This window comes from Cyprinodon variegatus, unplaced genomic scaffold, assembly GCF_000732505.1.
Source record: "Cyprinodon variegatus isolate N-32 unplaced genomic scaffold, C_variegatus-1.0 Scaffold776, whole genome shotgun sequence".
NCBI lineage: Eukaryota > Metazoa > Chordata > Actinopteri > Cyprinodontiformes > Cyprinodontidae > Cyprinodon > Cyprinodon variegatus.
Window position 1 is genome coordinate 367,614 of NW_015151229.1, and position 26,399 is coordinate 394,012.

Genomic DNA, 26,399 nt, shown 5'->3' on the forward strand with positions numbered 1-26,399 from the left:
TTTTTTTAGCTAAAAAAAAATACTTTTTTATATATAACATTTGTTTAATGTAAGAACTAATTGTAAAGCAAAATCTAAATGCAACTAATAAAATATTTCTTCCCTCTTGGCTTTTCCTTGCTGCTGATGTTTAGGTGTACAGTATATGATAGACAGAAATGTCTGATGCACTGAAACATCTCCCACTTCCGTAGACAAACATGTTCTAAGTTACACTGCAAAAATCTTCTAGATTTAACTAAAAATTTCTTAAATTATTACTTATTTGCGCTTAATTTGAGTAGCTAAATAAGATAGTCTTCCAACTGAATGAGCATTTTTATACTTAAAATAAGATAGTTATATGATATGCACTTGAAATAAAACATTGCAACAATTAGTCTTGTTCCATCAGCAAAGTTTCTCTCTTACCTCCTCAATTTAAGAACAAGTGCACTTTTTTTTAAGAAAAAAAGGTCTTATTTAGATTTCCATATTTTGCAGTGTATTAAGGTTATTTTCTATTCTCATTTGTCTGGTAATAATCAGCTTAAAATTAGAACTTCAAATGTTCATGTATATAAGTGCTCATCAAAAACTTAACACGTGCAGTAACTTTGCCTGCTTTTAGTTTTTTAATTTTATTATTGCTTTTGTAAAAATAAATCCACTCTGTAGTAGGATGCAGGTTTCCACTGTAACGAGATGATACATTTATCGTAGGTTATTTGTATTTATTTATTTACATTGCATTTACATTATGACATGTTTGGATTTTGGTTCCTAACAAAAAGAACAACACCAACAAACAAAAGACAATTCAGATGCTACTGAAAACTATGCAATCTATGTTGCTTGATCCTGATTGCATTGATATGCATGTCCATATTTTAAACCCTTTCCAAACAAATTGATATTTGTCTCTCCTCTGGATCAATGCAATTAAACAGTTTGGATGAACATGCGGATCGATGTGTATGTTTTCAAAGCAGACACCATGACGTGTAACACAAATATGCTTCTCCTTTACTAATTCACTGTAGCACAATTGTGTCTGAACATGTGAATTATATACAGTCTATTGTGCTAGCTAAAATCTGTCTCCAGTGGTGCATGGTGCATTTGATGGTGCTCGCTCCCATTGCTCATTTGTCTCAATCAGCATTGCTATTATGCACTTAATGGGTAGAATAGTAGGATTGTGCTGTAAATAATGCATCTCAGTTAGATAAATTGCAGGAAGAATAGGCCTGACTTGCATCTGAATTAGAATGAGATAACTTGAACTTTAAAAAGTATTCCCTTATATTTCCCTTTCTGTGACTGAACAATATACATACATTTATTTAAAAAAAGAAACATGTAGATAGACAAACAGAAAAAAAGTTGTATTTCCATGCTTATCTAAACTTGTAAATTAAAGGTAGGCTGGTGAGCAGTTACAGTGTCACACTGTAACAATGTCTACTGGGAAATGTTCTGAGTTTTCTTGATAAAGATTTATTTTTATTAAACTTCCCCTTTAATGTTTTACCTAGTTCATGCCTTAACGGGTGCCACTTAGATCCTGCAAATAAAATGTAGATTACAATGTGAAAAGAGATGCTGCTGGATAGCACAAAGGATTTGGACTGATAATTTCATGTAGAAAATTTTTCTTAACAAAGTTTCAAAGAGAGGCAAACATCTGCAACATATAGTAAATAGTTTTCTATCAAAATGAAGGAGAGGTCAAGGTTTTTTAGAGTTTCATCCTCTGCTCTTGCTGACTTGTTTCATTATGGTCTTTTGTTCTTTCTCACCCAAGGTGAACGGGCGTGACTTCTCCAAGGTTGAACATGACGAATCAGTGGTTGAAACCATCAGGCGAGACCCCATCGTTGTACAAGTCCTCCGGCGAACCCCCACCAGAGCCACTGTTGTGCAAAGAAACAACGGATCGGCACAGGATGTGTGCGTGGTCGACGTCTGCACACAAACAGACATCACCTTTGAGCACATCATGGCATTGTCCAAGCTCCGACCGGCTACCCCGCCAGTCCCAGACATCTGTCCATTCCTGCTCTCAGACAGGTGAGGGCAACCACTTATTGCATTTATTTTATAATAACTATTCAGCAGCTCTTCAGGGTAGAAACCCAGCAAAGCCCAGCAGTGTGCTATGATTATGCACTGCCAAACTGGCATGCAGTAATTGCTTCACTATACCACATCCATTTTCTTTAATGAAGGCTTTTGCCAGGCGATTAAAATCCAATGGACTGATAGAGTAGGCAGCCTGATACCACATCCATTCTGATGCTTTTTATAGAACTTTCCTGGATAGAAATTAATTAATTTTACCTCATAAAACTACAGATTCTACAGCCTTGGTCAGTAATTACAGAGAGGCAGTCACACGGTCAATTTTCAGAGTTCATGGTTTTAATGAGGGGAATTGTTGCCTGGTTAGTTACAAAATGAGATGACTTATTATAAGGACTTGGAATGCGGGAAAAAAATATAAATAACTGCTTGTAAAGTCTGGTTCATGAAATTTCAACAAAATGTTCTATATTGCAAGTTATATAAACAGATCTTATGTTATCCACACAATAGCGCATGTGCATATGGAAAAGGAAATCCTGCAGATAATCACAAATTTAATTTCCTTTCTTTTCTTTAGCTGTCAGTCCATCCACACCATGGAACATGAGTTTTATGAATGTCCAGAGTACCTTTCTAATACTACAGCAGACGTCGAGAGGACTGAGGAATATGAGTATGAGGTAGGGTTACTCTTCATATGCATCTCTTCAAAACAGATTTCATACACTTTGGAAGTTTTCATAATTCTTCATGTTCCATTCACAAACCCTAAACTATTTTATTGTGATTTTATGGAATCAGCTAACAACCAATTATCATAGGAAATCAAGATGTATAGTTGGGGGGCCTTTTTCTTAACTCAGTTGTGTCCACAATGGTACACCTCAAACCATTTACATCCTACTTAGTTAATTGGGATTACCCATGGGTCGTCCAAGGCTGCTTTATTTGTATAGCACAGTTCAGTTCAAAGACAATTCAAAGTGCTTTACATTAGAAATAGATAAAAAAATAAAATAGAACAAAAAAATACAAGCAGAAAAAAGGAGGTGATGATAAAAATCAGTATCTACTAACTGCCGGTCATCGATCACAGCATTAAATCCATAAATTCTTCAACTGCTGTCTCATGTACACTGTATTATTAGGTATCTAAATTATATAGGAGATGAGAAATTGTTATGAATTCAGCACTCCTTTAGTGAATGAGGCTGTGGATTTAAATCAAATGAAGATAGAGAAAATAATGTTAAATGCTTTTTGTGTGGATGGCTTTTTAAAAGCTGTTAAAATTTCTCCCTGGAAGGATTGTTTCCTCATCCTACCTCCATCGTAGACATCGACGAGCAATTGCCTTTTCTCCCGGCTCCTCCGCGCTGTCTGCCCACAGGTTCCTTTGATCCCCGGCTGTCATCCTTCCATCTCCAGCATTTAGCCTCTAGAGTAGGGGTCGGCAACCAAGGCTGAGGGCTACTTCGTGGGTACTGTGTCATTGGAAGGGCCACCAATACTGACCTAGGAACTGTAAGAGTCAGCGTCCACCTAAACTTCATCCATAATAAACACATATTTATTAACTTTTAATTTGTTATTTTGTTTTTAATATTGTCATTTTCTAATTTCTAAAAATGCTAAAAATACTCTATATGGTTAATATGATTAAATTATCTATAAATTATCAAAAAGAAGAAAAACAGAATAAAATTTCATGCTTAGCCCACTGGTGAGGTGTTCTGTTTTCAGAAGACGTTGAGGACATTGCATGTGGTCTTTGAGGTCCTTGGTGAATGCGCGTTCTGCGTTGGTGACCCCTGCTCTAGAAGTTAGTCTAGGCTAGCTGTAGCCTCTCTCTGCTCATTATCCCTGGGTGGCTTTTCAAAACTACTGCTGTTCTACTCCCGGTCAGCAGTATCCTCTCCCCTACCTTCAGCATTTTGTGTCCGCAGTAGACTTATCTGATCTTTTGCCATGTTCCTCTGCTCTGCTCCTGAGCTGCCTTATCTCCCCACTCTGATGTGCTGTCTGCCCAGCGATCTTCTGCTCAAGTTCTTTATGGCCAGAGGGGGGCACGGATGGCCGCCAGTTATGGTGCTCTCTCCCACGTTGTTCTCACACTGTGAATGCTGTGTCCCCTTAACTCTGTTGTCCGGGTGTGTTGTGCCCCTGATTTAGGCATTCTGACTTAAACAAACATGGAACAAGCGGAGGTGAAAGATGTGGGTCCACTTTGAGAAAAAAACTCATCAACACCACAGGGACGCTTAAAATTAGAGTTCATAATGTCCGGACATGAAAATCGGACATTTTCCGAGTGCTGCAGATTGACTGGTGTAAGTCTACTAATAATGCTACATTCAGACAACAAGCAGCAGGAGCAGCAAAAACACTTTTTTGATGCTTGTACAAGTTTAGTTCTGATGCGCGTCTGAAGCATCTTTGGTGCTCTAGCTGTGCGGTCAAAAAGCAGCTGAAGCAGCTCTTGCTTCTTAAAATGTGCTGCAGGACCTTTTTCTGAACCTTGATGCATAACAACCATTGACTTTGCTTGTAAACTAGCTGCTTCTGCTGCTTTAAGGGCTGGTTATACTCCCGCAGCAGTGTGTAGCAGTGAGCTTGTCGCAGGTTTGACGCAGACATTTTTGATTTATGCTCAATATTGAAGCACGTTCTGCACTTATTCCATCCCAAAGGGGAAAATCACGAACTAGCTGTGGGTCTAGATATGGCCGAGGCAGTGAGGAAGTGGGGGCAAGTTTGTCCGATAACGGAGGGACATGAGGGCGAAAAAGATTGGGGATCTAGGTGAAAAAAGGGTCCCAGCCTTCTCACACACCTCACTCTTCTAACTGGCCAAACTTCATAAGTCGTTTTCCGCAATTGCGGTCATACAAACAAGCCGGTAAGACACAAAACAGGAGATGCGCATAGTGTAGAACGGATGTAGATTTGACCAATCAGAGGCATCCTGTCTGCTGCACTGTCTGCGGTCACCTACAATTTGGGAGAGGCGCAGCGTCTGCGGAGGGGGCAGGGACGTCTCTGCGTTCACCGCGACACCTACGCAGACAACCTAGTTTCAAAGTATAAATCAACCTTTAGGTGTGAACGTGTGAACATAAGATTTCAAGCTTCATTGTTGTCATGTTATTTTTCTGCTAAGCCTGCTTTGCCATTCAAAACACTTCACTATGTTCTAACATGCACCATCTACTGTAAATGCTGGTTTCAAAGGATTCATGTTACTGAAAAATGACAACTAGGAATCCCTTTTGCTTCAGGAGAAGCTATAAAGGTTCCCAACTACCCTGCTAATAGTATCCTTTTTCCTTGACTTGACGGTGGAAGGAAAATTTGTATCACACATTTAGTGGTACTTTTTGTTTTAGTATAACATTATAAGAAAGCTTAGAAATGTATATATAACATTTACTTTAAAATGTATCTCCTCGAAGCCCAGGTTGACCTTTCATGTAATATTTCTGGAGATGCTTTGTGTCAGTTAGATGATGTTACCTCAAGGCTCTACTAGATTGAAAGTGGGGGCTATTATTTGCTTTGTCTGTGTTTCTGTGTGGTTTAATAGGCCCTTCCTGGTTCAGTGGACTGTGTTTTTGGTTATTAGGATTCCTTTTGCTGCTGGATTTGGCCTTTGACCTCATGGCATAGCCTCTATGAAAGGGCCCCAATTTCTGATCAGGGGTAGGGTTGGGAAAGAAGGGATTTGTGTGGTAGTAACAGCAGTATCAGAACAACAACATCTGTACAAAGTTCACTCAAACACCCCCCAATTGCCAGACATGCCCACACTAAATCAGCTGTTCTCGCTTTACTGAGTCCATTCATGTGTATCTGACCGAAACAAGAATGGTTTTCCTCTTGCAAAAAGCACGGCTGTCATTCCCAGGAACATTACTTCTAACTGACAGGTTTTACCTCACTTCAAACTGATTGCCCACATGGGTACGGCTGTCATAATACACACGGTGGTTCTGCCAAATACTAGACAGCATGAGTTCTGATTTGAAATACATTTGTTTTAACCACACTTATATATCCAGTCCCTGTGTAAAGCTATCTTTGAGGCTAGATATAGTTTATTACGGACACATTTTGCATTTGTGCAATTTAGAAAGTGGAAAAAGGGGATTAGACTGGAGAAACTTTCTGTTTGGAAAACTGTTAAATTTTTATTGGGTCTGTACACAGATGCCAATTCAGATTTTCTATTCATCGCATCTTGAAAACCACAAACATTATCTCAAGTAAAAGTGTTTTTAGGAAAACAGCAGTTAAGTGTTAAGAACTTTAAGTTGAAAACAAGGTTGAGTACTTATGTATTTAAAAGGCTTGTATAGGGCAGGGAAAAGGTTTTCCCCATAAAAGAATTCCTCTTTTATGCTGTTTTGTTTCACATTGAGATTTCAAATAAGCAACATAATTAGTAACACGGAAAACATTAGTGAGGTAAAGAAAAGAGGAGTTGTCATTTAAAAGGCCCAGATTAACACAATTTATGGTTTAGTTTTACTAGTTAATCCATGAAGTTATTACTGACGTTAGGACAAAGCCACAAAATGTGATTACTTTAGCATATTCTGCAAAGCGGATATTTCTGTTTCTGTATTTTCTGTTTAGATGGAAATTATTCTGTATTCGGCCCCAATGGATTAGCAATATTTGAACGCTGAATAGCCAAATTATCTCCCATATGTTTAAAGCTGCTTACACCTGAACCAGTGAATCGACGGAACAATAAGCAAGTAAATGTTATGGTTGGCAATATTAGAAGTTGAGTAAGGCAAGGGATGTGTTTTAAGCCAATTTCAGATTGAAAAATTTTTCCCAATGTGACCCTTAGTAACAGAATGACACCTATTGTCATTGTAGCTTCAGATTTCTTGTGTATTTACAATATATATCTGGAATATAGCAAGGATACCTTTTTTTAGTCTTGTAAAAATGAAAAATAAATTATGTTGTAACACTCCAGCTGTGCTCTATTTAGAACACAAAGTCTAGTAATCCCTTGCAACCTTTCAGACCACACAATTTTCATCCGGTCCATGATACTGATTAGGATTGTGTCTATTAAAAAGCCGTCTGTTGTACAACAAATTCATAAGCTCCTTCCAGAACCCAACCTTTGAAGGTCAGGGCTGTTTGCACAGGGGGGTCAAATGCTGCAGAAATTAATTTCTTCCGCTGTCAATCTCTGCTATCGTTGTTTCTCTTGACAGTGAAAAACTGAGAGCAAGTTTAATTTTTTTTCCTCCCCTCCAACACGCTCAACCCCCTTCCTTACCCAACGTTCCATCCCAAAACCCTTCTTTCATTTCATCATAGAACTGAAATGGATTTTGCAGAGGGAGGTTAATAAAGATTACCCCTAGAGTTATCTTTATATGATTACCTTAATACACAGCAGAGATCAAAAGGAACCAGCAATGAGTAGGACTAAATTTGGTAAAATGTCCTGTGGCGGGTGTGCAAAGACATGAAAGATCTATCCTGTGTGGCTCTTCTGAATTGACTTAGTTTGAGATTTGCATCTTTTCAGTTAATTGCTGTGCAAAACCCAAGGTGGAGCTGACAATGCGACAGTTAAGCAATATGTATAAAGAAGATGCCATTACTTCAATGGATTCCGTGCTGGAGACATTTCCGTACAGCTACAAATATACAAATATCACCCAACTGTGTATAAAACAGTGTGTTGTTTGCATCCTCCATGTTAAGATTTAGTTAAGATTAAAACTCTTGGCATAAGCAAAAGGAAGTTTTTATAAAGAAAAATAAACTGATATACTGTGACATACACTAAGAGCAGCATGCTGCAGGAACATTCTCATTACCACAGAAAGGTGGGTTTTAAGTGCTGAGAGGACTTGAGGCTGCTGTCCAGAATACAGCATATGTACTCATTAATTATTTTTTAGACAAGCTTTTTAGAGAGAAATGGTTATTAGAACCTCAAATCATACAGGCAATTTAAGTCCATTATATAATGCTATCTACTAACTATACAAACGAGATTTGGGTACAAAATGGCTGAAACACCTAAAGTTAAGTTGACAAACCTTACCTATTCCTATCAATCAACCACAGATTCTCACATTAGTGAAAGGCAATGCCAACTGCATTCGTAAAAACACCGTCAAGCTCTGCTCCAAGTTCTTTGAGCTAAGCATACTGAAGCAGAACAGAAACGGAGTTGCTCCATATTTTGACAGTGAAGGATTCTGATGTTCTGTGGAGCTACAGACAATGTGGAACCATTCTCTTAATTTCATCAACATAATGTATTTGCTCCGTAGGGTGGAGGGGAGTTTACATGAGTGGAGCAGAAACGGAGGACTCAAGAATTTAGGGTTCAGATAGAAGTCAAGCTCCCAAGTATGCTCCCAAGTACTACAAAGTGTGTAAATGGGTCACTCCAAACAGCTTAGGGAATCTCAGGTAAATTAGCTGATAGGAGGCCACCTTTTTGATCGAGGAATTTACAAAATTATGCAATGTATTTCACAGTCAACTATTGTTTGTATCACAACAAAGTGAACAGATAGGAAAACCACATTACTCACTCACTATATAGAATATCATGTATCATATGTAATGACCTCAGAACGTTGGACCCAATATAACGCAAACAGATTAGGATGATTTTCCACTAGCTTTATTAATACAAGATCCAGCGAGCAGCTGGTCATCAGGGGAGGATAACCAGATTCTCCGGTTAAGAGTTCCCAGAGGGAGGGGAGGATTTCGGGAGGAAGTTGTCCACCCCTTGCAGCCGTAGCCGCTTCCAGAGCTCAGGGTGATGACGAGCTGGCGCCAGCCGCTGCCGTGGAGGCAGCAGTGTCCGTGAGGCAAAAACTCAAATATCCAAAGGCAGAAAGCAGGTAAGAATCACAATCCCAGAACAGTTACTTGAAACATTAGACTTACTCTCACCAAACATCTGGAATAATCTGGTGCCGATGGTAGGTAGACAGACAGCATACATAGCAGAAGGAACCAGGAGAAAACGATAAGCGTTAGTGAGCCGCCGGGCAAATTAGAAGGTGAAATGAAACTGCCAACCATCAGCGCCAAGACCATGACATCATAGAATAGATAAATGCAAAGTTAGCAAAAATCTGCATCTTTCTGCAGAGCCAAAACCTAGAGCGGTAGAAACTACAGCTGGCGTTCAGGTTAGCTTAACAATAAAGCATAGAGACTTTCATGGTACTGCTTTCTGTGACAAAGAAGCTGTGTCTAAACGAATCATGGTTTTTCTGTCTATTACTCAAGTGGCTTTGAGTTTGGTTGCCAGGATTACATGCATGAATGAATTGTGTTATGTTTAAAGTTTAGTGGTGGGACAATGATGCTGGGTTGTGTTTCAAGGATTAACATATTTCCCTTTTTTCGGTAAAACAAGCTGTTCAGGAAGCAAAGACCTTTTAGACAATTCCCTGCTCCAGACCATGTTGAAATAGTATAGTTGAAATGCAAGTGTGCTCAAGAGAACAAACTAAAATCTATAGGGCCATGAATAAGTGGGTGTAGGATAGAGAACTGGTACTCAGGCTCACTATCCTAACTGCTATAGGTGTTTCCCTATTGGCACATAACTGACCTACAAATTGGTGATAAGCAGGATTCTACAGCACTTAATGACATGGTGAGGAGGTAATGCAGTCATTTGAACAGAAATGTTAAAGCACAGGTTTATCACATAAAAGAACAATAGGCCCAAAGGTCCAGGATTTGTAAAGTTCATTGTTAAGAACAGTCAAATATATTTACGTTGTGGGCAGCTTCATGTTTGCTACCTCTTTTTACAACCTCGAAAAGGTCAAAGCTGCGTACTATCTTAAATTAAGAGAGTTTGAGTTTATAGGATTTGATTGACATTGTTCACACATTATATAAAAGGATAATAAATTGGCTTTATCATAATTCCAACCTATAACCTTAAACCAACAAACTGTTGAAAGGTAATTCCAATGAGGCTCTCAAAGAAAACAATGGCTGTGTCCGTACATCCGCCCTAACCCTTAAACCCCACCATCAGAGTAGGGATTATATAGTGGACTTTATACTGAACTTAGTAAGCTGACCATTCAGACAGATGATCACTACTTTTCGCTTCACGTTGGTCACGTGACTTCGCCTCGCCGCACGGTGCCTGTGCCATCTTTGTTCTTTGTCACCACTGCTGGGTAGTGACAGCGGGCTGCTGTGACAACAAATCCCATGATGCTTTGTGAGGAGAGCTCTTCATGCAAAGCATTCCGGGATATATCTGCCTGTCTAGGGACCATGGATGATCAATACTTTTTAAGGTACATTGTGGGGAATTTCGAGTCCACTACTTTGTCATCCACTAGACGTTCAGACACTCATCTAGAATGGCGTAACAACTATATAGTGCCCTATATAGTGGTTAGGGTGGACATTTAGAAACGGCCAATGACTCCATAAAAGCATACACGCTGCATTGTGACTGAACAATTTGAGCCCTTCACAAAAAACAATCTAGAAATAAGTCAACATTTCCTAAATTAAGTGTATTTACCCTTAATTAGAGTAGGTAGATAAGATGATTTGTCAATGGAATTAGTAAGTTTACTCTTAAAATAAGATAATTAGATAATATGCACTTGAAATGAGACAATGCAATTGTTTTTTCTTATTTTAAATTTAAATTGTCCAAGTGTCTCACTTACCTCCTCAATTCAAGAAAAAAGGTACTTATTTTTAGAAAAAAATTACTTTTTTTTTCCTATTTTTTTTCAGTGTTTTATTTGCTCTTGGCATGTTTTTCCCAGTTTTTTATTTGAATCCAAATCTAAAAGACGTATGTTTAACTGGGGTGCCCAAAAACTGGGGTCTTAAAACTCTCTTTGTTGAAAAAGGAACTTCTTTAGCCTGCAGGACTTTTAGAAATGTTGCCTAGATGTTACAAGACATGCTGTGTAAGCCAATCTGATCAACCCGCACAAGCGTTGAACTGCATTCAGCTATCGCAAACAGAAAACAATCTATAACATATTTATTTGTCTTTCTTAAACAGGAAGTGGAACTCTGTCGGCTGAACAGCCAGGACAAGCTCGGTCTGACTCTCTGCTACCGGACTGATGATGAGGAGGACACTGGTATTTATGTCAGCCAGGTACAGAGAAACCACTAATAAAACTTTTATGAGAGAGAAAAAAGTAAAAGAAACGTTTTTTTACGACTTGAAATTTAAAGTCACATGAAAGCGAGTAAAAAGCCCACTTAAAAACTCTTTGTTTTTGGGATTCATTATTGGCCATTTCTGAGTAAGAAGTTATCAGAGGATTTCATGAAATCCCAGACATATTCGTTCATTGAAAGCCGAGAGCGAATTGAACTAAATTATGGAAGAAGAAAAAAAACGTTATCCTGCCAAACATAAAGTCAGAATGAGACACGCATGGCCTAAAAGGAAGTCAGGTTTGTAATGTGATTCACTTCCTTCACTTCTCATTTCTCACTCTTGAACATGTTATTCTTTTAATTAGCTCCCAGCAGCAGCTTTCTCTTTCCATCCTGCACAAAGTTATAAATTACTTATTATACCATTTACTGTCACTCATCTAAATACCAAACACGCAAAGCAAGACAGGAATACATTACAGAGATTCTCCTAATTCACATGAGTGTCAGCTCAGAAAATAAAAGATCCCCTATTGCAAGAGTGTTGATAAGGGAGAATGCAAAACTAATTATTGAGGTATCCAAAAGAGAACCAAATGAATGACGGCATTCTGGAGAATTTAGGCAACAGGAAATAAATTAGGAAATCATTCAATATGACTGCAGGTGCAATTTTAATCCTATTATGAAGAGAAAGGCAGGCTGTAAGGTGGCATAAGAGCTGCTATGAGGATTAGTTCCCAACAAACGAGCATGGATGGCACAATTACAATAGTCTATTCAGCTCCTTTCAAATCACTTGTTTGTAAATATAACACATTTGATCAAATTACAAACGATTATGTATTATAATGCTATATTATGTGTCAGACCAGATCAAATTGGTGCATAGTTGTGAAGATAAATAGGTTTTCATTGTTTGCATTTTATTATTTGTTATGAAACCCTTATTTTCTACTGGTTTGTTTGAAATAAAGTTGATAAAATAATTGATTGATTGATCCATTCATAAAATCTCATGCAACCAAAAGCTATCAGACATCATACATGGTGAAGAAATGGGGGATAATTGTATATGAATGTTTGTGTTTCTTTCTTGTATCAGATTGCAATGAAATAAACTAACATCCATAAATATTTAAGCACGAGGCCCTGTAATATTTTTAGCTATTTCTGTGTCCTTTTACTTCCTTCTCTTGAACCTAACAGAAAGGTACAAAACTGATAGGGACAGGCTTTTGCTGCCTGTATAGCTGATAGGAAGGATGCAAATGTAAGTTTTCTTTCTAATTTTTCTACATATATGGATAGTATTGATGCAACTCAGGGAAATGCATTATTTTATTTTAATCTTGATACTTTTTTGTTTTCCTTTTTCATGTTTTTTCACACCTCACTGAGACTATTGATCTTGCACGTTGGGAAAACAACAAAGTTTAAATCAGGGTTGGTGTAGCACATGTGCATATCCGCTGGGATGCCTTTGAAGATTAGGATGCATTGAGCTGTTCAGCCAAAAATGTACAGAGTTTTCAAGCCATTTCAATTTTTCTTTTTTTATCTTAGTATCTCATTGTTTTTTTTTTTCTAGTTCTGTCTGCAGCACGAGTGACATCCCTCTATTTTTATAAACACCTCTGTGTTAACTCTGTGTTTCTTTTTTATCATCCTCTGACACTTGATTCTGAATTAAACCCAAGTACCGAGAGTTTGCAAAAACCAGCCTTTAACTTTTGAAAAATGCTGGTTTGAGACTGAGGTTGAAAAAGGTATTGTTTGTCTATAGGGAAAATTTGTGTTTTCTGCAAACAGCACACATCAAAGTGCAGTTTGAGCTTGAAACATTGCAGCTGTATTTCGGAGAACACAGACACGCTCAAAGACCGTCTGTCAGCATTGATTTCTTGGTTCTTTTGTGCAGGTGGAGCCAAACAGCATAGCTGCTAGAGACGGACGCATTAAGGAAGGAGATCGCATTCTGCAGGTAAAATATTTAATTTCAGAGACAACAGTCTACAATCATCAGGTTATATCATATTGTTCCAAATGTAATATCTATCCTTCAAAACTACAACAGTTTAACTGAAAAAAAAAATCTAAACCAAGTGGAATAAAAATTCTGCAGATACATTATCCACCCTTGTTGCTTAACCTGAGAATGAAGTAAAACCAGAGAATACCTGAGCTGCTGCTGTCTCGGGTCTGGGCAAGGATATGTATATTTAATCACCTCGTTTTACATGGAAATTGAAGTCCTTAGTTGCAGTTTTTCAGGCACTACATCATCTCTGAAAACACTTCCCTGCTCTGCCTCTCATTATGCAAAGCTCTCCATGGGGTCACAGACTCTGAGTAGCTTTGTCTTAACAACGATCTGTGGTTATTAATCTAACTGGAGCAGAAACACATAAACAAATGATTTTGGTTTAGAAGATGTGCTCCATCTCAGCGTTTATGTCTATTTTAAAGCAGATCAATAATGTTGGTGAATAGGGTTTTTTATGATTGTTATTGCAGATTCTTTTGACTTGTTTCTACTGAACCAATGAAATAATAAACTGAAAATCTTGTCATCCTGACATCAGCCTTTTACATAAGCCTTGATTGGCATATGTCACAAACCCATCAACCCTAACACGCATTTACTTACTAAGTAGATGCGTGATAAATGCGCATAAAGTAATTTCCCTCTGGGATTATGTAGTTTCCCTCTGGGATTATTAAAGTATGTAAAGTATTAAAGATGCAGACAGTTTTTGCCCATTTATATGAGAAGACTTGAGAGTAGATTCACAGTGGAGTAGCTTCTAGCATTTGGATCATTCCAACTTTCACAGTTTTAAATTTGGAAACAAGTGATTTAAAAATGAACTTCCTGTCTGACTCACATTTATTCATTTTGTATATTATGTCTTCAATTAATGGTTTGCAAAACAAGGTTTTGATGGGCTACTGTATAAAACCTCGAACTTGAATTGCAAAAGCTTCCTGGATGGGAAGAGAAATGTCCTCAAATTTGGAAAAAAAAAGTCCAGTGCATTGTTTTTTGGATTTGCTAAGCTATTTCCCACAAATAGGTGTAAATTCTCTATCAAAAACTTCAAAAAGAGTTTCCCTATCATTAGGTTTTTCTTAAAATTGGAATAATCTGTTATCACTGCTTATCTCTGCAAATTAAATTCTTAGTAGCTTTAAGTCCAGGCAGAGACTCCAACTCATCTTTATTAATTGTATATTGACCCCTGAGTATCTTCATTCTCTTGGTGCATTGTTTGTTTCCTCATCCTGAATGAATGATTGGGGGGGACAAAGCCTGCTGTACTCCTGGCCTTATTATCTTCCCCTGACAGCCCCATTACTCTAGTGAGCAAAAGATGAACGCCACCTGTCAAAGAACAGTTAATTGTGTGTCTGGATGGTGTGGCAAGAGCAAAGTTCCACAACTGACTCATTCATATTTGGAGAAAGTGGAAGCACAGCAGAGACATAAAGATAAATAATAAAAAGAAATTTGTGAAAACAAAGTCAAATGGAGTAAAAATGTATGGTTTGGGAAAAAACGAAGGTTTTAGATTCCAAAAAGATTGATTAGCCACGCAAATGTATACATTTTCTCCAGTTTCTTTTCTGTTGAGGATATTATGATAATTGTCATTATGAAATAAAACGGTGGTCTTTGGTTTGCAGATAAATGGCTTTGAAGTGCAAGACCGGGAGAAAGCTGTTGCGTTGTTGTCAAGCGAACAGGCAAAGAGCATCACACTTCTGGTGACAAGGCCAGAGATCCAGGTAAACACACATACACACCTACGCAGCCCTCTCGCCCTGCCTTGACAACCTGTGTCATGTCAGATGAAAGCACCTGCTTCCAGAGAGCCTTTTGCTTTTTCCCCCCTGTCAACGGTGTTGTTTAGAGTTCACAAGCACACATACACAGACAGTGGTACAAAACCTGAGGAAGGACTCTGACAAGATCTTGTGATTACAGCTAGAGGAGGAGGCAGTGTGGCTGGATGATGAGCAACAACAGCTTGTTGAAGAGCTGAAGATGGAGATATTAGAGGAGAGGAGGAAGCAGATGGAACAAAGCTTTGAAATGGCAGATAAGGTGAGGTTGTTCACAGAGCAAAGCAAATCAAAGTGCAATAAATGTCCAAAAGAGAGATAACTGAGGAAGAACGGTGAAAGTCAGCATTTGATGTATGGCATCACGGCATCATTCTTTATAAGGCTGTGGGAAATTGGAAGTCCAAGCAGAAAAACCTTTGCGCATGTCATTCTTTCCATATATTACTAAAATCTTTTATTGATTACTTCACCGCGGTAGTTTATTTCATTCAGTTTTAAGTATACATATTTAAGAGTAACCTTGGGGATAAATGAATTTGGCTGTATATCATTGGTAAAGATCTTAAATCATTTGTTTGTCAATTTCTCCAAGGTCTTGTTCCTAGACCTCACAATAAACTAAAGGGTTTCACTACGATCAGAATAATGCCGAACCAAGGCCAATTGGAAAACTTTGTTTTTTTACTGAGTATATGATATTTTTGCTATGTTCAAAATTTCTAAATTCACATTGAACTATAAACTCTCTAAATTTGTCATTAAACATAAATATTGCACAGGATCAACTCTGACATCCACAATGTATGCTTGTTATTTTTTCTTCCTTTTAAACTTTGACTAAACTACTGATGAAATCCTTTACTCTTATAAATGAATCAAATACCCAGCAATAACAGGAGTCCTCTTCTCTTTATTTAAAGCTTCAGTGTGATGGGGACATTATGACGCATACAGCAACCTGTTCTTCCAACAATCTTGACAGTGGATTTGGGCGCAGCACAGACAGCCCTGAGCACCAACCTTTATTGGCAAGACTCTATAGGAGGAGTCCAGCCCAGTGTCTAAGGGATCGATGGCAGTCAGAACATCAGCACAACAAGCGAGGGAATGCCGTGTCACACGAAGCCCAGAGCACAAGAACCCATTCAACAAGCCAAGGCAATGAAAGTGTAGTTAGTATTCGGAATGGTGGATCTGGAGTCCGAGGTTTAGAGAATTGCTTTCAACAGCTCTTAGAACTCAAGTGCCAAATCCGTAATGGAGGTGAATGTGGGGTGTACTCTATTCGACACAGTATAGAGTGTAGTCTCACTGGACAAGGTGGAGGGGATGGAGAGAGTGAGAGTGAAGGTGGCGCAGCGAGAGGGGTAGAGCAGGAGTTAAAGATGCTAAACGAAGAGCTTCGTAGCATTGAATTAGAATGCCAGAGCATTATGCAAGCCCATCAGCTACGACAGTCTCAGCAGCTTGAGCAATCCCACTCTGCACCCTGCTCACCAGGAATGAACTTTAAAAATGCACACAAGCCACACGGGAGGCTGGATGATATTCATGAATACCCAGAGAGATCTGAAAGCGATAGAGTTCGTGAGAAGGACAGCTCTAGCGCCTACAACACAGCAGAGAGTGCTAGGTCAACCCCACTAGGAATGGAAAGATCCCCTGATCATTCCCTGCAGAGAAAAATAAGCATCACCAACCAGAAAAACCTCAGACTGGCATCCACTGCATCATCCAATCCCATTCCTATTCCCAAGCCTCAGGGTACACATAATCCTTGCAGACCAGCAGATCAAGGTCCAGTTATCTCTAGCAGCCCTGACCAGAGCAATCCTTCACGGTCTGAGTCAGACCCAGCACTACCAGCTGATGATGAAAGGTGCGACAAAAAGGGAAGGAACAGAGACTCAAGGAGAGCTCTTCCCTATGGGGTTTCATATCAGACAGGCACTTATCATGGCCAGGGGGGATCCAAACAACTTCAGGTTTGTATTATCAAAAACATATTTCCATATAAATCTTCTCTGAGTAATGCATTTGTATATAACTTTGTGCTGAACATCATATTTTTTAATAATTTGTTTTTATTTTTGCAGAGCTATATGCAGCTGTTGCAGCAGCACTCCGCTCTAGAGTACTCGCAAAGCCAGCTGAGCCTCCTCAGTGTGTGTCGAGATCCTATGAACCGTAACGGACGAACAGGGGAGCCTCGCCTGGAGTGGAAAGTCAAAGTTCGTGCAGATGGGACACGTTATGTTGCACGCAGACCTGCCCGTGACCGTATACTGAGAGAGCGGGCACTTCGAATCAGAGAAGAGAGGAGTGGAGGCATGACCACAGATGACGATGCAATGAGTGAGATGAAAATGGGCCGCTACTGGAGCAAGGAGGAGAGGAAGCAGCATTTGGCGAGGGCCAGGGAGCAAAGAAAGAGGAGGGAATTCATGCAGAAAAGCCGTCTTGAATGCTTAAAGGAAGGACCAGTGAGTGGAGCTGAAGGCAGAAAGGAGATCAATATCTTGGAACTCAGTCACAAAAAAATGATGAAAAAGCGTAACAAAAAGATTCTGGACAACTGGATGACCATCCAAGAGCTGATGAGCCATGGTGCAAGGGTCCCAGAGGGCTCTCAAGTTCACAATGCCTTTCTTTCTGTCACCACTGTTTAAAAGACATGTCAAAAACATGCCCTTGTTTTATATCAGCTTGGAAAACTGTCTTTCTGTGAAATTACTGCAAATCAAGAAATGTCAGTGGTGAATAACTGTAGCATTCCTGGAGCAGCTTTTTACCAACCTTTGAAGAATGTTCAGAAATGAGTACCATATATTAGCCTTTTAAGCTGGACCAAACATTTTGGTGAAGGTGGTACCTTGTAGCATGTTGGTTTAATCAAACATGATATAAGAATGAACCAACAAACTTTTATATACTCCTTGTTGTGTCTCCATTACAATCTGCCATCCTTGTGTTTCATAGTTTATGAAGCAATTTTACTTGCCTCGTTCAAGTTGGCCTTTTATATTGGGAAGATTGCAGTATTTTTATGCTTTGGTATCTCAAAGAATTTTGTAAGGATTCTTTTTTTATGCAGAATGTCAATGTATTGTAAACGTTTATTGCAATTTCTTATGTATATGTTTATAAGTAATCCGATACTGTCAAGGAGAGACTATTTGATTGTACTATAGCTTGAGCTGTATGCCAGAGCAGCAAAAGAAGGAGAAATCCAAAAAAGAAAATCCCTGCTGGGGACAACTACTGTATGTTCTATTTGCATCAGATTCAGTGTTGTCTCGTAAACATATAGCAGTTTACAGCACTGAAAACCTCAATATGTCATCTGAAAGAGGAACTGAAGACATGAATTGAAAAGGTTTAAAAAATTACCTCATCTTATTCCTTAAAAAGAATTATCAAGAATTCGAATCCTTTTTAAATTAAATCATTGTGAAACTTTGAAGATTAATCTGTGTGTTTTGTTAAAATACTAATTATTTTATTTATAATGTTAACTGTTAATTGTATTTATTGTACATTGATTTAAAAGTCTAATTCTCTTGAAGTGGTTATCTTGGGGAAAGCAACAATTTTTAATGCACTGGATAAACTTTGTATTATATTTTCAGCTTTTCTGGGAAAAAATGCTTTTTTTTACTGTAAACAAGGCCTCAAGTTCAGTAATTGTTGATAATGATGTTTGTAAAATTGAATAAAGAAAGCAACACAAAGCATTTCTCTCTTGTCCAAAGCTTTTAACCTTCTTCATATATTAATTCATTTGTGTCTTTTTATCCCCGCTTGTGAAAACACATTTGTCAAAATGTGTTAAAAAAAAAAAAGTTTAAAATTTCTCTCAAAGACGCTAGCTAATTAGCGCTTGCTTCTTCCCGTTGTTGTGGCAGATAAGACATTCGAATTGTTTTTGCATGGCAAGGCATTTCATTATTTATCAACTATAGTTTATATGAGCTTTTATTTTTGCTTAATTGCTTTTTACTGTATTAATTCAAAGCAATTTCTACTATATAGACTTTTAATTGAAATATGTCTCTTTTTCTTCTTCTTAAGTTTTTTTGGTAGACAACTGAACAAAAGTGGTTATAGTTATATAAAACTGGTAGTGCTGTAGTCAAGACCGAGGTGTACAGAAACCACAACATGGCCAAGCATCAAGCTCAGAACCATTGGATGCAGTATTTGAGGCAGAAAGACAGATTTCTCAAAATGTTATTAGAAATGGAACCAGAGTGAATAGTGTCGGCATCTAAAGCAGGAAACTCTGCACGAGGCAGCAGGTTAGTGAACATGTCTATCTGTCGGAGGATGATAATGAAAACGTGTGAGTTACTAACATGGTCTTATAGTTCAGTCCGAGCCCAGAAGGCGGGCGGCACCCACAGAGTCCCATGTTCCAGAGGACAGGCAGGAGATCAGAACACAGCAGACAAAGGAAGGCAGGTTAATCCAGAGGGTGAAGCCAAAGCTGGTGTCAAAGACGCGCTCAGAAGTCAGAACCAGGAGATCAGAACGGTGTTGGGAAATAGTTCAGCTTCGGTTCCCAAACAAGCAGAAATCCAGCGGGAGTCCGAAGATAGGTCAGGCAAACAGATCAGAATGGGGACAGGCAGACTCAGAATCCCAGAGGCAGAACAGGTTAGTATCAGGCAATCAGAAACACAGGTATGCTAGAGAACTCTCACCAAAGGCTCAAATAATCTGGCACTGATGACTGGTTAAGGGCCGGTTAAACAGATGCTGGGCGGAGATAAACAGGTGAGTGAAATGAATGATCAGACCAGACATCAGCACCGAGATAATGACACCAAGACCTGTAAGAGATCAAGACAAGACCAAGATATTTAGTGGCCAAGACCAAGACCATATAAGGCAGGCATCCCCAAACTCGGTCCTCGAGGGCCACTGTCCTGCAGGTTTTAGAGGTTTCCTTGCTCCAGCACTGCTGATTTTAATTGAAAGCTAATTAACAGGCTTTTGCTCTACTGCAATCATTATAATCAGCTGTTTTAAAGCAGGGAAACCTCTAAAACCTGCAGGACAGCGGCCCTCGAGGACCGAGTTTGGGGATGCCTGATATAAGGTCTTCGTCTACCAATGTCTTGGTCTTAGCCTTGTCTCTGTAGTCCTTGTTCTCAGTTGGTGTGGTCTTGAATACAACACTACATTTTTGTAAAGTAACTGCCACTAAACCCCTCAAATTGGGGAGAAGTCATCACATTCTGCTTACTTTTTGTATCAGTCAACCCTAAATATGTCTACATTAATAACTAATTCAAAGAATTAAACTATTAACTTAACTAGATTGGTTGAATTTTTTTTTATTTATTACACAAAGTTCACTAGTGTGGTCAATACACTGTGGTGAGCCCATTTTAATTGTCTAAGCTGCATATTTAGTTGTTGCTTTTTCATAGTTCTTTTGTTTGTTTTTTGGGGGTTTTTTTGTAACGTATGTACCATATACAGTATGGTGAGGAAAAAAATGGGTTCTCCTTTAGAAAGTTTTCCTTAAGTTAGAGAAAAAAATTTTTCCCCAAAAACATCAAATCAATTCAATGTCTTATGCCTAATGGAACACATGGGGATTTATTTTACCAAGTCACAGCCATTAACTCTTTTAATGTATTCATATTGGACATGACTGACAGCGTGGGGGGTAGGACATGTGCATGAGGAGTTTGAGAGGAGTAAAAGCATGTCCACGCTTTAAAGAAAGCATCACAGCTAAAGCATCAAAAAGACAGTGTTGAAGTCTCCTTTCCCCCCGTCAGTCTGTGGTGCCTGTCCACAGCCCACTGAACTGAGGAATTAATGAGACACTTCAGGAAGGCATACTCATCACTGGGGCCTTTATGCATAATATTAAATAAGGTAAGCAATACATCCATCTCTACCAAACTCTGCCTATCTTCCTCATACTATATCCAAGGCATTGTAGCATCTGTTTGACAGAAAGGTGGGAGCTAATAAGGAATATTGCAATCAGTTTCCAAGGTCCAAAGTAAAAATAATTGGATACATCTAGATGGGGATCAGTTATACACCAATTGTATTTTTAGACACAAACAGGCTTACACTTTTATGCATATTTATAGCTCAATACCCTAACGAGGACAGATGGCCTGATGCTGTGTATCCGAGCTGTAACTCTTTCTAAGGCGCTCCGGGCATCACCTTCTATAAAATGTTTCATACATGTATTTAGTTCAGAAAATCAGTTTATCTGATATAAACACAGCAGGACAGTTTCATTATTTTTTGCACATGCATGGCATCGAAATTGTGAATAAATATCAGAAAACTTACTTTTAAGTGATCAAAAACACCTATATAACTAGATAAGATGAGTGTCGGTACCTGTAGGAGAACTTGTTAATATTCCTTGAAAAGCAGTACACAGAACTATTAAAAAAAACTGAATAAGGTAATTCAGCTTGTGCCTACAGAATTATATTTATAATAATTCTGCTTCTTTTTCCTTAAACCCATCGGCCTCAGCAAATGGCCGCTCACAATGAACCTGGTTCTTCTGGTTGTTTCGTCCTGTTAAAAGGGAGTTTTTTCTCTCCACTGTCGCTACAAGCATGCTTGCTGTGAGGGATTCCCTTTGAGTCAAAAAGTCAATACAATCAACTAGTTTTCCTTAGATAGAAAACCTCAAAAATAATTACACTGTATTATCTGGTTAAATTGTCTTAGTAAAGTGCCTTGAGATGACATGTGTTATGAATTATATAACAATATATATATAAATAAACTGAATTGAATACATGGCCTTAGGGTTGGAGCTCTTGGTAATTGATTAAAATTATGATAAAGCTCAACAACTTGCAAGCCTAAACAGATCATTTGTTTTGTTGTTGTTTTTTGGCAGGAATAAAGAATGCTTAATGTCGTTATGAAACTATATCTAATGTTTATTTACAAAACTTTTAGAAGACGTTTAGCTTGTTGAGCGTACTTAATGTGCAGCTAGTGTCAGTCCAGTTAGTGAAACTGGTTGGTGCTCTGTTAACGGTTGGCAGAAAAACTAACAAATGTTGATACCAAACCAAGACAATGCAGGTAAATATTAGAAAGTTAAAAAATAGTTAACCACTTCCACTGCTCACCTGTAGTTCATCAAGGATTAGTTGAAAAAATAATCCTCTTTGATGAAGTCATGAATGATTTCTTCTCATCTACATCAGCCCCATTTAAATTCCAATAGTTGACATGGAGCAGTAAGGTTGCAGAGATGGATAAAAAAAACCTACCCCCCTTCTTTAATCTAACTACGCCTTTGAAGTGAGCAGGGAAACCAGAACAAAGTCAGCCGTTCTTTGCTGGGATAAACGCTGTGATGAGAAACAGGTGACAGGTTGTGTATGATGTTGTGAGTCCTTGAAGGTGATTATATAGTTTTTATATACAGGAATATTCAGTTGAAGCTTTACCACATTGAAAAAGAACAAATTATACAAAAATGTGGCATATGTGTTGGAGTATTTTAAAGAGAAATCACAAACTTGAGACCAGGACAAAAGGACAGAAAGAGTAATATAAATACAGGAAGTTACCTTCCTGTTTTGCCTAATTATCTTTTATATTATATGAGAGTGTATAGTACCTTTAAGCAAAGAAACACAATATGAAACCAAAATTGTCTTTCTTACTAATTTATCTAAACAAAAACGATTCAAGTTTAAGTAACTGTATTTTTTCAATACAACAAATAAAAAACTTTGATTCATTTAGTTTTTGTTTGCTTTCATGTTTGATATAGAAAGTCGTGTCGGTGTATCCATTATACATTTTCTGTGCAACACAATTAGAGTGATTGAGCTACTGGATGATTTAATCTGATTTAATCTTCCTTTCATTAAACTTCTATTCATAGCCCCAATTAAAAACAAATTATTCATTCAGACTTCTATATAAAAGTAGAAACTTTTTTTGTCTTTTTGCCATGAAGGCAAACTAAGTGTATCCACCCCCTTTTTAAATAATATGATAAAATATTTTAAAGTTTTTTTGGATAAAGAAATATTTCACTGAACGATAAATGCTAGTGTATTTTTCTGTGTTTTCAAACATCCTAATTTGCACTGAAACAAAACAACATTTTTGAATGTCATATATGAATCACTTGATTCATCCTACTGATGGACAGGGCCAGTTTTGCAATGTTGTCAACTCATTGGTTTCGTCATCAGAATATCCACCCATAGCTTAAAAGACCAGCAAGACTTAAATTGCACCAGTTTTTTTTTTTTTTTTTTGCTGTAAGTTCTTCTCATAAAATGTTCCAAATGCTTCCTCTCTATTTACTGTTGTTTCTCATTGCTTTCCATCTATTAACCTATGGAAAATACCCCAAGCTGACACTGGAGTTATCTTATTCCATTCCTCATCCATAATTATATGGTATTAGATTGTGTTCCTGGCCCATTTTTTCTACTATGAAAAAAAGAAAGTGTCTTGCAAGCGTTGACACCCCCTAGATATTTTCTGCATTTTGTCACATTACCAAATACAAAAGCACTCGAAGAGTGCAGACCTCTGCTTGGCAGAAAATTTTGCCCTTAATTGTAACTTAAAACTTTAGATAAAACTCGCCCAGGATCCGGATCATTCATAAATTAAACTTCATTGTTCCTTGACATGAGGCACACCTCTGATAAAATTTTAATTAAAATCCATCCATAGCTTTTCAATTGATCCTGCTAACAAACCAAAAATGTTCCCTTCTCTTTTGTTTTTGTTTTAAGCAAAATACCTCAGGACTTTTTAAGTCTAATGCTGAGGCTGTAGGGAATCCTCTAATAAATTCCGGTATCCTGATTATGATCATCACCAAAATGTAATAGATAAAAAATTTATTAAAATCAATCCATACGTTTTTAAGTTATACTGTTTAATGACACCCTTATGTTTGTGTTGTGGTGAGTGTTGATCATGTTTCTGATGATTAAGTTTGAACTATGTTTCAGGGAAGAAAGAGCAAAGTTATCAGTGTTGAAATGTGCAAAAGCTGTTAGACATATACAGTTAGAACTTCAAAAAAAGAATATACTAAAAAATAAACTTTTCTTTTCCCTTTTTCATGAGCTGGTGAAAGAATAGGAAATATGTAAAAAGAAAACATTGATTTAAATTTACAAGATTTTCAATCATAACATTTGTTTTCCACAGTTGTTTAGAATACAGACACATAAGTTGTCATGGTTCTGCCCTCTATTTAAGTTTTCTTTGATAGTCTGTCTCTTTGTAGATGTTTTCTCTCAGTTTGGTATTTCTTTTATCACTCTCTGTTGCCTCCTTGTGCCTGTTCCTTCCCATTGGCTTCCTTCTAATTAGTTCTATTCACACCTGCTCCATATCAGCTCATTAGCCCATCCTTTGTTCTGTTCCCCATATATACTGCTCCTCTGCAGTTCCTGTTTGCCTTGTTTCTTGATGTTCTGTTGCTCCTTTCTCTTTTGCTCCCCATCTGTGGTTTCCCTAAAGTTTATTGGATTTTGTTTGGTTTAAAGTATTTTTTTCATTTTCTGGATGTTTGCCTCAGTTGCCTGTTTTTCCTTAATTAAATCAGCAAAAATAATATCTGCCTACTTTACCTGCATTTGAGTCCTCAAAGCCCCCACCCAACATGACAAGCATATTGCAAAGCATTCATTGTAATACACAAATGAAATTTCTCTGTCTCTTTGAAAACATTGAAATAATCTCTTAGATAGTTAGACAGCAATCAGGAAAATGTTTTTCTTTTCCTTGTATCAGACTTTTAAGAGTTGAACAAATCAGCCACCACTTTAAAGACATACACTCACCAACCAGGAACCCCTAATAGATGTTTTTTTTTTTCAAGTAAAATGTCATGCGGAGATGTAAGATACATAATAAAGGTGTCTCAACTTCTGCTTAATGAGAGGTATGAAATATTCAGTGGCCCAGCACCGGTACAGATTTTACACTCGAGATAATTGGCACAGAATACAGAAAAGAGCAGGGTGGTAGGAAGCAAAGAGTACGTAACTGTCCTTTCATGAGATGGTTTAGAGAGGTGTTAAGGATTGTAGCTCAGTTGCCTCAAAATCCAGATTTTGCCTAATGCTCTAAAATTCTTCACTATGGACTGTCCATACTAGATTGCAACATATGAAACAAGAAAACCAATATATATATTGGGTCTGTCTAAAGTGTGTTTTTTTTTTTTTTTTTTGTTCTTGTCTTGGGGTAGTGACAACAGAAAGGTTACAGATGGTTTCATAACCCAGTCGATCTCAAAGAGGGTTTATCCTGTGGGGTGAAGGCTTTGATTAAACAGTGATGTGCTCAACTATTGATCCAGCTGACTGCTCCTGATCTCACTGGTTCACTGAAAGCATCATTACAGGCTTACTGGTTTAGAGCGATTTGCTGCGAATGCCAGCCCTGCGTCGCCTGGAGAGTTCAGTACACCCTGAGCAAGACAGTGTATGAAACATAAAGAAAGCAACAGCTTTTTTATAGACCTGTTCTTTGTTCAGTTCTCTATGCTTTTTTTCTTTATCTTAGAAAGTCATGGCCAATAAAGTTATATATAAAACTGACATTAGACATCTGAAACCAATATAACTGTAAAACGCCATTAGGGGGTTATACTCTCAGAGCACAGCTTTAGTTTCGTCACAAAGCAATATAAACAAAGTAGAAATGGTCATAGTCAACCTATAAAGAAATAAAAAAATACTACAATTAATATTATCAAGAAGCATATAAACGCATTGTCGTTTTGATCTAACATGCACAACAGAAAGTGAAAAAGCAATGTTCTGTGCTATGAACAAATAATAGATTAAATTCTTATGCACATTTGGCAAAGTTTTTTTTTTTAACCAATATTTTGTGTGTTTCCACTCCAGAAACATTTTCCAGGAAATGGTTCACTTTTCTCCAGCCATTTTTCCCCTACCATTTCTACTGCATATATTATGTCTTTGAAATTTAAGTTAGAGTGTCTTACTTAAATTAGCCTTGTCATCCGTTTATCTACGGCTGCTTGGGATCTGCCTGTTCACAGAGGTTTTAAACTCTTTGATTGTCTTTCTTTTTAAAAAAGAATTACTCTGGAGAAACAAAAGTCTGAGGAAATGTGCCAAAAAAAAAAAAAAAAAAAAAAAGAATTAAGCTGGAATTTAACTTCTCTTTTTATTTACAAGATACAACAAGATTGCTCCCTAAAAAAAATATCCTTATATTAGATGTGTGTGTGTGTGTGTGTGTGTGTGTGTGTGTATATGTGTATATATGTATATATATATATATATATA

The 26,399-nt window shown here is 37.7% G+C and overlaps 1 protein-coding gene across 1 annotated transcript in view; it reads left to right on the forward strand.

The window, feature by feature from the left end:
* The window catches only part of LOC107098431 (PDZ domain-containing RING finger protein 4-like), a 49,517-nt gene extending 30,709 nt beyond the window's left edge, over positions 1-18,808 (forward strand). Inside the window, exons 2-9 of the mRNA XM_015396125.1 lie at positions 1,787-2,052; positions 2,645-2,747; positions 11,129-11,227; positions 13,157-13,219; positions 14,923-15,024; positions 15,224-15,343; positions 16,005-17,069; positions 17,181-18,808. Coding sequence (XP_015251611.1) covers positions 1,787-2,052; positions 2,645-2,747; positions 11,129-11,227; positions 13,157-13,219; positions 14,923-15,024; positions 15,224-15,343; positions 16,005-17,069; positions 17,181-17,753 — 2,391 coding nt within the window. The 3' untranslated portion in view covers positions 17,754-18,808. The remainder of the gene's footprint in view (positions 1-1,786; positions 2,053-2,644; positions 2,748-11,128; positions 11,228-13,156; positions 13,220-14,922; positions 15,025-15,223; positions 15,344-16,004; positions 17,070-17,180) is intronic.
* Positions 18,809-26,399: the final 7,591 nt, after the last annotated feature.